General features: G+C 37.7%; 1 protein-coding gene across 1 annotated transcript; it reads left to right on the top strand.

Moving 5' to 3' along the window:
- The first annotated feature begins 7,675 nt into the window (after positions 1 to 7,675).
- Positions 7,676 to 8,596, top strand: LOC114044792 (vomeronasal type-1 receptor 1-like). The gene is given in 1 exon segment (XM_027864473.1): positions 7,676 to 8,596. A coding segment is annotated over 1 exon segment (921 nt).
- The last annotated feature ends 3,085 nt before the right edge of the window (positions 8,597 to 11,681 follow it).

Raw genomic sequence — 11,681 nt, 5'->3', positions numbered from 1 at the left:
AAGTTATATTAAAATTTTGACTTGACACTCCCAAACAGAAGCACAAGAAAGGTAAAGAACTATGATATTCAAGAAAGAACTAAATAATGGAAGTAATTATCTCATGTTTATAGGTTTTTGTTTATATATTAAAAATAAAGATTGATTTATAGGTAAAATAAAGAGCATAGAGAAATCATTAAGAGATTAAAAAAGACCTGGTGGATAAACATTGCTGTAAGAATTGAAATGTAGCATGAATCAGCCTCCCTTCCCTTCAACCCTCCAAAAGATAGACAAGGAGATAAATTAGAGATATGGATATAGAATTGACAAAACATGATTAGAGATTAGATATGGAGGATGAAGGAGAATGAATAGTTGAGGATGTTCTTACCCCACATATCCAACCAGTTGCCCTCTATGCTTAGGTTTCATTGTTTTCTACATCTATGACACATCCATATCCCAAGGAGTAGAGCAAAGTTCTTCCCCAGGCTGATTCCTGCTGCTTGTTTGGGCATTTTCATTATTCGTTACTAATGTCCAAGGGGATTTTGATTCATCAGTAGTAGTTTGCACCTGAGGTCAAAGCCCATTTCTGACATCCCTGTCAGACTGTTAATGCTCCTCCATTTGACATGATAATCACAGCTCTGGGGGAAAGGAGCTCACTCCTATCACTGCCTATTGTAATCCTACCCATCCCTCCCAACACATATCATGTACCAACTTGTCCATGAAATTTTTATTTTCCCAATACAGACATGAACTGCCCTTTTTCCTAACTCTCAGGACAATTGATAGCCTTCATTGTTCTATTCCCATGCTGTCTTGCTCTACAGTTATTTTTATACATATTTTATCTCCTTTATTACATCCCGTGAACCTTGGGTCTTATTACTAACTGCACCCAGACAACACCATCTACTTAGTTGGTACTAAAGAAATGTGTTAAATAAATGAACAATCTGTTTCATCCAAAGTTCTTTTCTGTTGCTGAGAATTATATTTACCCATTAATTTCCTAGTGAACTCATAAATCGCCTCCCTTTTTTCTAACTTTGCAAAAAGACAAAAACAAAAACCCAAACCCCCAAAATGTGAGTTTATCATCTCACTCCACACACTTCTTTTTTTCATTCCTTTTCCTTATGTCTATTTCTGCTTTTGCATGTCATATCTTACCTTTTCTTTCTCCTTCAGATTCCATTTTTGAATGAAACGCCATGAGTCGAAGAATTAAAGTTCAGAAATTACAGAAATGGAAGAATATTAATGAAGAGAATGAGGCAAAAATTCTTAGAAAAAGAAAAATCTAACAAAATAAAATGAAGTGGATGAAGACGGAGACTTTGGACTAATCATTTAACTGATGGGGGAAAATAAGGGAAAGAGAGGGGAAGAATTGAGTGACTGAATAAAAAAAATTAATAAATTAAGTAAAACTCTCAAACAAGGGAAGGGGTTAACAAATGGAGGAGAGATAGAGGTTGAGGGTGGAGAGAAGAGAACCTGTGAGAATAAAGTTGTATGCATCAGGGGAATCCACAAAAGCAAGAGTGACAAGAATCATAGCATTTAATCTCATAGAGGATTAAAAAAATATAGTATTCACAGAGATAAGAAAATTATATTATACTCAAAAGAACTATTGACAATAAACCAGTCTCACTTTTAAACTTAAAGGATCCAAATTTCATAGCATATAAATTCAGAAAAGAAAAATTAACTTTTGGCTCAAACTGGTTGAACTTGATGGAGAAGCTTTGCAGGTACAGGTTATAGGGGGAGGTAGGTAGAGTTGTCCACCTAAGATTGTGCAAGCCTGTAACAACAGGCTGCCCACTCTGGACACATACTGTTTGTCTCTTTGTCTATGTCGTAGGATCACGAAATCATATAATTTAAAGTTGAAAATGCACTTAACTACCTAGTCTCTTGCTTTCCCTTATTCTTCCCTGTCAATTTATGTCTCATCAATGTTATCTGAATCATTGATTGATTCATTGATCCAGAATACTATTTGAATAGGAAGAAGAAAACTTTTACTAATACTTCTCATTTTTACCCCAAAGCTATGATTTCATCAGTTTAAGAAAGACCTAACCTGTCCTAACCAGTTAGACAGGCTTTGAATCTAACTCCAAGGCAGCCCTCTTAACCAATACTGCATATTGCTCTCAAAAGTTCTGATAATCAAAGATAAAAATTCCCCTTTCTTATTGTTGATAACCATGGTAATTCTTCCCTCTTTAGAGAGGAAAGATTTCCAATTTGTGCCTGGGTTCTCTATCTCCATTCCAGCTCCAGATCTCCCAGGTCCCAGTCTTTTTCTATCACCAGCTTTCTTTCTCACTGATTTGCCCCTCTAGGGTTGGGTGGGATGGGAGTGTATGTGGAGACTGACTACAGGGAATTCTCCTTTGTCAATTTAGTGTCTTTCTATCTCCTTATTTGTAGACTACATTAGTTTTGCAGACTAATTTATTTTTACATGCAAGCCATTATCACTTAATTTTTGCTGTACCTTAAAGAAAGTGTGGGATAGTCAGTAAAGAGCTGGTCTTGGAATAGGAATAATGCCATTTTTTGTAGTACCTACTATGTGCCAGGAACTATGCTAAGAGCTTTATAAATATTATCTCAGCTGATCCTCACAATAACCCTGGGAGGTAGGTGCTATTATTCTACCCATTTTACAGGTGAGGAAATTGAGGCAAACAGAAGTTAAGGGACTTGCCCAACAAGTAAATGTCTGAGGCTGAATTTGAACTCAGGCTTTCCTGACTCCAGATCTGGTACACTATCCACTGATCCATCTTGATTCAAGCCCTGCCTCTCGCACATACTCGCTATGTGACTCTGGTAAGGTACTTCACATCTTTCAGTGCTCCAGAAAACTCTCCAAGACTGTAAGTTGCAAGAAAGTGCCAGCCTGAATTTGTAGAGGAAGTGTCCTCATATAGTAGTTCCCTTTGCTAATGAAAGCAGAAGTCTTAAACTCTCTATCCCTTTGGGGATATCATAATCCAATTATTTCTTTCCTTTTCCTTTTATTTTTGTTTCTGATAAGTAGCCTTGAAATCCTTAGGATGTGATCCATCTCTTCCTGGATACTTGCAATATTTTTTCCTTTGACATAGGAGATAAGGAGTTTTAAAATCACATCTCTGAGTGAGTAAAACTTGGATTTCCAACTTTGGACACTTCCTTAGTGTGGGTTCAATTTATCTGTACTTTATTCTGTGGTCCCAGTACTTCTGGAAAATGTGATTTTATGATTTTCTGAAATATGGCCTTCAGGTTTTTTGTTTCATGATGTTTTTATAGAAGAACAATGATCTTACTTCATATCTTGGTGCCATATTTTCTAGGTCAGTCAATTTTGATTTTGGATATTTTTGCTCTCTTTGATTTTTTCCAATATTTCTTATTTTGTCTTAAAATTTTTGAATTCCACCATTATTTTCATCTAAATTTCATTTTAAATATTTTAAATTTTCATCCTTTTTTCCTGAATTTATGATGCTATAATCTAGAATTTCCTTTCCTTCTCATATTTTAGTTGTTGTTGATTGTAGTGACGTATTTCTGGCCATTTTAAAGTAATAGGCAGGATTGAGATTGGCTTATATCCAACTAGCCTGCTTATAGACAATAATAATAGAGAAAATCAGGTACCAAAACCCACCAGGGTAGGCTAATGTTATAATTTCTAATTATTTTATAATAACAATGGTCCCTGATGTCTCTCGACTTTATCCTTTTTGCTCAGTATAAAGCCTCTTCTCCCCCAGCTTTTTAATATTCATATCATTTTCTTCTTATCTGGACCCCCAGACCATGCCTATCCTAAATTGTTTTTCTCTCCCTTGATTTGAGACTCTTTTGCCACCCTTTTGGCATTTTCTACTTTTTTTTCTCAGGATCCTATGATCATAGGTAGAGCTTAAAAGGAACCTGGAGGCCACCTAGTACAGATATTTTATTTTGCAGACAAGGAAAATGAAGTCCAAGGAGATTGAATGAATTGCCCCAAATCACACAGATTGGCAACTGAAAGAATAGTGATTTTAATCCTGGTCATCTGATCCAAATCCAGCGCTCAGGAGATCTAGTTACATTGACAAGGGGTTTAAGTCAAAGTATGTTAGATTTCATAACCTGGGCAATACCCCTCTTTCGCATAACTTGCTTCTTTTTGGATGTTTTATTGGTACCTTTTAAAAATTCCATTGTTATTACCTGATAATCTCACAACAGGACCTTTTATATATATACACATATGCATATATACATATATATACACACATACATACATACACATACATACATATACATATATACCTATAGATGTAAGTAGAGTCAAACAGCATAGGGCCCTATCTGTCAGCATTCGCAACACTGTGGCGCCAATACACCCGCACCTCTGTATAAAGAAAGGAGAAATGTATCTCAGTATGTTTCCCTTGACCCTGTCTTGAGAGAAGACAGTGACTGGAGGAAATTTCATGATGAAAACAGTAGTAGCAGCAGCAGCATCAGGGCTAGTGTTCTGTTCCTTAATCTTTTCATTTACTCTTCTAGCTTCTCTCTGTTCCATCAATTCCATCCATCTCACTGCCTCTACTCATGTCTCCCCACCACTCTGGATGTCAGTGAGGCAAGAAAATCAAGTTCAACCTTTCACAGAAAATTGAAGACCAGAAATTTTGATCATATTGGGCTATGACTATCTTTGGACAGCCTGCTCAAAAGTATAAATTAGATTCCATTTAGGTGTAACATCTTGTTAAAGTAATCAGTTTACTTTAAATCTAGTGGCAAAATAAAAGTTCCTCCTTTATAACTTTAGGGACTTTATATTAAATGAAAATTTAGGAATATCATCACAATTGCTCCAAGCCCCCAGTTAGGAAAATTTCTAGTATTTAGGCAGAGATTTGGCTTTCTTGTCTTAATATTTACATTTATTTCTTGGTAATGTCCAGCTGGCCTCTTTTCAGCAAAATTCAGCTTATGAGAAATGTGCAGGAAAAAAAGCACCAGAGTATATTACAATGTGTGTTAATGAATAGTCGGAGGGAGGGAAAGCAGACCTTTTTCAGAAAGTCCTTCAATCTTTGAGTAGGTGGGTACAACTGGTGGTGTGAAAATGTTCTCTCAGAAGTTACAACTAATCACTTAATTGCCAAATCTAATGGCCTTTTCTTAAGCCTCATTTTTTCTTGACTTTTGAAACTGTTGTTCATCCTCATCCTTTTGATATTAGCTTCTCTCTAGGTTTCTGTGACACTGTTCTCTCCTGGTTCTACTCCTACCTTTCTGAACTATTCTTTTTCAGTCTTCTTGGCTATATATTCAGCCAGATCATTCTCACTAACACCAAGTACACCAAGGCTTGTTCAGGGTAATCTTTTCTTCCTCTGTATCATTTTACTTGGTGATCTCATCGGTTACCAGAGTCAATTTTCACCTCTATGCTATTTCTCAGTTCTACTTATCCAACTCTAATCTCTCTTCTAAGCTCTAGTCTCAAATCTTCACTGCCCATTGGACATCTCTAACTGAATGTCCTTTTAGACATCTTTTTTTTTTTAAGGCAGTTGGGGTTAAGTGACTTGCCCAGGGTCACACAGCTAGTAAGTGGTCAAGTGTTTGGTCTGAGGCTGGATTTGAACTCAGGTCCTCCTGACTTCAGGGCCGGTGCTCTATCCACTGCGATATCTAACTGCCCCACTTTTAGGCATCTTAAACTGAACATATGCAAACCTGAACTCAGTATCTTTCCCTCAAAGCCTTCCCTCTTCCTAACATCCTTATTACTATCAATGGGACCACCATTCTCCCAATCACCCAGGATCACAACCTAGGGGTATTATCTTTAACGCTTCACTCCCTCTCATCCCCATGTTTAATCATTTGTCTAGTACTGCTGTTTCTACCTTCCCAACATCTCTCATACATGAGCTCTTCTCTATTCTGACACCACCGTGGTGCAGGCTCTCATCACTTTATTCCTGGACTATGGCAATACTTTGCTGGTTGGTTTCTCTGCCCCATCTCTCCCTGCCAGTGCATCTTCCACTCTTTCCAAAGCATAGATTTAACCTCTCCTGCCCCTCCCCCATTCAATAATCTCAAGTAGATCCCTATTACCTCCAAGATTAAATATGACATCCTCTATTTGGCTTTTAAAGCACTCCGTAACTTGACCCCTTTCTACCTTTCCAGTCTTCTTATACTTTTCTCCCCTCAACATTCTCTGTGATCCAGTGACGCTAACTCATTTTGGTTACTTGAATATTATACTCCATCCTCTGACTGAGCATTTTCAGTAGCTGACCCCCATTACTGGAATTCTCTCTATCATCTCCACTTCCTGGTTTCAGGGACTTCCTTTGAGTCTCAGATAAATTTTTACTTTCTATAGGAGGCTTTTCCAAATCCTGCTTAATTCTAGTCCCTTTCCTCTGTTGATTTCTAATTTATCTTTATTCATAGTTGTTTTCATTTTGTCTTCCCCATTAGATTCTGAGTTCCTTGAAAAGGACTTTTTTTTTGTCTTTGTATTTCTTAGCACTTACCACAGAACCTGGCACGTAGTAGGTGCTTAATAAGAACTTTTGACTTGTTTTGAGATGCCTATAAGGCAGATTGCCCTCCCTCAATCTTTCCCTTTTTTGCTACATTTTTTATTGAAAGTATCACTTTCTATTTTCTCTTTCACTGGTTCTCTAAATTCTTCTAATCCTTTCCATATCAACTCTTCTTGTTTTAACTCCTTCCTTTCAGACGGCAAATCTTTAAAATCTCTTCCCAGTTCTGAACTAGTTTGTACTTCTACAGGTGTTTCTCAGAGTGTGACCAAATTCTTTATGGAACAGATTTCCTATTGTACCTAACTGAATATCATCAGATGATTCGAGGAAGATTTCAGGCCTTGTTCATACCTACATCTGATTGATTGAATCAATTAAGAACTATTCTTACATAACAAAGATAATTTCTTTTAGTTTGTTGTTTAGTCTTTTCAGTAGTGTCCAACTCTTCATGACCCTCCCCCCCTTTTCTTTTTGGCAGACTGGGTTGGTTTGCCATTTCTTTCTCCAGCTTATTTTACAGATGAGGAACTGAGGCAATCAGGGTGAAGTGACTTAGCCAAGGTCACACAGCTAGTGTCTTCCTGACTCTAGGCCAGGCACTGTGTCCACTGTGCCACCTAGCTGCCCCTCCTTTGAAGTAGGATGTATCAATCAATGGATCCTCATCCTTACACTGAGAAAAAGTGTTAGATATTATCAGTGTTAGATTTGCATTATATCATCTCCCACAACCCTCTACCAATAGGTTCCTTCATTACTAGCACCTTATGCTATGTCAAGGACTCAGTGATGGGCATTATAATTTATTATCTTACCACAACAGAACTTAATCTACAAAACAATTCAGAAAAGAGCTTCCTAGGCTTCCAGGACAAAACAGGATTTAATCATTTTCATGTCTATAATAGTTTACCAATAGCATGTCTGGCAGCCATAAAGGAGGCATTCTCAGTAGATATTTCTGAGTGGGAATGAATGGTGATTGGTGATTGGTAATTGTGTCAGATAACTGTGTTTAACTCCCTCCTTCTTTCTCTCTAGGTCCCTCTGATTCTTATTGCTTGTCAACTTCTCTAAACATCAAGCGAATGATTACTAGTGACATAGCACTAAGACTTTTTTTCATCTTTCAGACTGGACTTGGGATCCTGGGAAACTCTTTCCTCTTAGGTCTTTATACCATCACCTTCTTCACTGGCCCCAGGCTAAGACCTGTAGACTTGCTTCTTACCCACCTGGGCTTTGTCAATGACTTGGTGCTTCTCTCCAAGGGAATCCCCCAGATACTAGCTACTTTTGGGCTAAAAAACTTTCTAAATGATGTTGGATGTAAACTTCTCCTTTACCTTCACTAAGTTGCCCGGGGTATTTGTCTCTGCACCACCTGTCTACTAAGTGGTTTCCAGGCCATTACCATTCATCCTAGGAACTCCACATGGACAGAGCTCAAAACCAAAGCTCCTAAGTACATTGTCCCCTGTTGCCTCCTCTGCCGAACCCTCCATCTTCTGATGCATTATATTATTCTTGTATATATGAAAAGCCCAGGGGGCAGTAGAAACACCACTGAGACAAAGAATTTTATATATTGTTCCATCCCGTCTCATATAATTAATACTTTATTTTATGCAGTCATGGTTTTCCTTCTTGACGTTGTGGGTATTGGAATCATGGTCTGGACAAGTGGATCCATGGTTTTTGACTTGTACAGACACTGCCAAAGACTTCAATATATTCACAACACCAGCCTCCCCCCTAGAACCTTCCTGGAAACCAGAGCCACCCAAACCATCCTATTGTCGGTCAGTTTGTTTGTCTCTTTTTACTTACTAAATTCCATCTTTGCATTGTATATGGATTTTTCAAAGTCATATCTCTGGCTTATACTTACCTCTACCTTTCTGGCTGCATGTTTCCCAGCTTGTAGCCCTTTTTTGCTGATTGCCAGTGATTCCCAAGTTCCCCGGTACTGCTTGCATTTCTGGGGGAGGATAAAGCTTTCAACTTGACATTATTCCTGGGATATCAGATTGACTTTCTCTGTTTAGGATCAATTTATAAAGTATCAGAGGAAAGGAATTTCTAGGGGATCCTTAATTTTGAACATCAAACAGAGCCATAGTTATTAGCCACACATGCCTTTTCTAATAAGGGCTAGTTAAATGTCTTTTGGAGTTTATTTTAATGAATACATGAATAGTACTGGACTCATTTAAGGGACATCTGATATTACTTTCAACTTTGAAATTCTGTGATTCTCAGGGAAGCTCTCAGCCAAACTGTTCACATTAATTTTCCTCAGTAAGCTTTTGGGTCTCCTTTTCCATTTGGCCAATTCTGCTTTTGAAGGCATTCTTTTCCTCATTGGCTTCTTGGACCTCTTTTGCCATTTGGGTTAGGCTATTTTTTTAAGGTATTATTTTCTTCAGTATTTTTTGGGTCTCCTTTAGCAAACTGTTGACTTGTTTTTCATTATTTTCTTGCATTACTCTCATTTCTCTTTCCAATTTTTCTTTTACTTCTCTTACTTGCTTTTCAAAATCCTTTTTGAGCTCTTCCATGGTCTGAGAACAAGTAATATTTTTTTCTTGGAGGCTTTGGATGTAGGAGCTTTGACTTTGTTGTCTTCTTCTGGTTATGTGTTTTGATCTTCTTTGTCACTAAAGGAAGATTCTATGGTCTGATGTTTTTTGCACAGTTTGCTCATGATCCCAGCCAATTTCTTGAGTTTTAAACTCTTTGTTAAGGTAGAGGTCTGCTTCCAGTGTGGAGAATGTACTATCCCAAGCTTCAGGGGTTTTGTGTAGCTGTTTTCAGTGATACTTCTAGGGATCTGTAAGTTTTCAGTTCTTCAAGGTGGTGTGATCAAGGGCAAGGTGTTTCCTCCTTTTCTGGCCTGTGCTCTGGTGTATGAGTGACCACAAGCACTCTTTTCTGCCTTGGAACTGTGAGGAGGATTCTCTTTCCACAGCCACCACAAGCTTCACCACACCAGTGCTCCTCCTTGCACCTGAACCATCACCCAGGACTGTCACCTAGATCCAAGCATGGGAAAAGCAAAAGAATCCTGCCTTAGCACCAGCAAAGAGATCCCTGCAATGCCCTTCTGATCAGCAGCTTGATGCCCCCACCATATGTGAGCTGAGAGCTCTGGAAGCAACCACTGCCACCCTGGAGCTGCACTAGGGCCAGGGCTGGACCATGCTTCTCTCACCCAGATTAGACAGACCTTTCTCATTGACCTTCTAGTTGTCTTGGGCATTTGTGGGTTGAGAAGTCTGGAAACTGCCACAGCTACCCATGATTCAGTCCCCTGAGGCCTGTTCTGGGTTTCCTCTGGCCCTGTGTTTGCCTGTGAGGCCCATGCTGAGATGTGCTCCTTTTCCAGCTCAGGCACAACAGACCTTTCCCATCGGTCATCCAGGTTGTCTTGGGCTGGAAATTTGTTTCACTCTGTCTTTTGTTGGGTTCTGTTGCTCTAGAATTTGTTTAGAGTCATTTTTTTTTACAGTTATTTGAAGGGGTTTGGGGGAGAGCTCAAGTAAGTCACTGCTTTCACTCCACCATCTTGGCTCTGACCCCCTCTAAATAACTATTGATGAGAAAAATGCAAATTAAAACAACTTTAAAGTACCACCCCATACCTATCAGGTTGGCTAATATGACAGAAAAAAATGACAAATATTGACAGTGATGTGAGAAAATTGAGACACTAACACACTATTGGTGGGGCTATGAACTGATTCAGTCATTCTGGAGAGCAATTTGAAACTATTTCCAAAAGACTATAAAATCAAACATACCCATTGACACAGTAATATCACTACTAGGTCTGTAAACCAAAGACAGAAAACGAAACAAAACAAAACAAAAAGGAAAAGGACCTATAGCACAAAAATATTTATAACAACTCTTTTTGTGGTGACAAACCACAACATATTAGTGTGCCTATAATTCTACAACCTTTCCAATACTGACTATTGCCATTTTGGTCATCTTTTTCCCAGTTTTCAATGTGTGAAGTGAAAGCCCGAGACTATTTTGATTTGCATTTCTCTTACTATTGGTGATTTGGAGCATTCTTTAATGTAGTTGTAAGTACTTTGCAATTCTTCTTTTGAGAACTATTCATATCTCCTGACAACTTTAGCTATTGGAAAATGGCTATTACACACACACACACACACACACACACACACACATAAATATATCTATGCATACATATATGCACAGTATATGTATATAAATATATGTATTTATGTATGTATATGTTAATTATATAGTTTGGATACTAAACCTTATCAGAGAAATTTGATATAAATTTTTCTCTCCCTTCAACTGCTTTCCTTCATATTTTGAATTGATTTTGTCTGTGGAGAAGCTTTTCGGTTTCACGTAATCAGCTATCTTTTTCTTTCTTTCTTAATTAGCTTGATTTCTTGTTCAGCAAAGACTATATCTCCCATGAATAGAGAAGTATATGATTTGGTTTCTCCTCTTCCTCCTCTTCTTCCTCCTCCTCCTCCTTTTTCTTCTTCTCTATTAAAGTAGTGGATCTATTTAGAATGTGTTGAAGAACATAATATAAAATGTTGGTCTAAACCTAATACCTGCCAGATTGCTTTTTGGTTTTCCCAGAAGTTTATCAGATTAGGAGTTTTTTCCTAGATAATTTATGAATCCCACTTCATCAAACACTGAATTATTGAGTTCTGTTGTTCCTACTTCTTTCTTGTCTGTCTTCTGTTGGTCTCTATCTCTGTCTCTCCTTGTCTCTGTCTCTCTCTGTCTCTGTCTCTTTCTCCCCAATACCAGATGGTTTTGATGCTGCTCAGAACATAGTTTGAAATCTGGAAGTGTTATTCCCATTTCATTTTTACTTTTTTTTTTATCATTTTTCTTTATATTCTAGATCTTTTGTTCCAAATGAATTTTGTTATTATTTTATCAAAGTTTATAAAGTATTCCCTTGGTAATTTGGTATAGCATTTAAAAGTATAAATTAACTTTTGATTCATTTTTTGCATTGGTATTATCTAGCCATGAGCACTGAATATTATTCTAGGTATTAAGTTGTTCTTTGTTTCTTTACAA

The sequence above is a fragment of the Vombatus ursinus genome, unplaced genomic scaffold (genome assembly GCF_900497805.2).
Source record: "Vombatus ursinus unplaced genomic scaffold, bare-nosed wombat genome assembly UNPS02014775.1, whole genome shotgun sequence".
Taxonomy (NCBI): domain Eukaryota; kingdom Metazoa; phylum Chordata; class Mammalia; order Diprotodontia; family Vombatidae; genus Vombatus; species Vombatus ursinus.
Note: the sequence above shows the minus strand (reverse complement) of the source record. Positions and strands in the feature narration are given on the sequence as shown.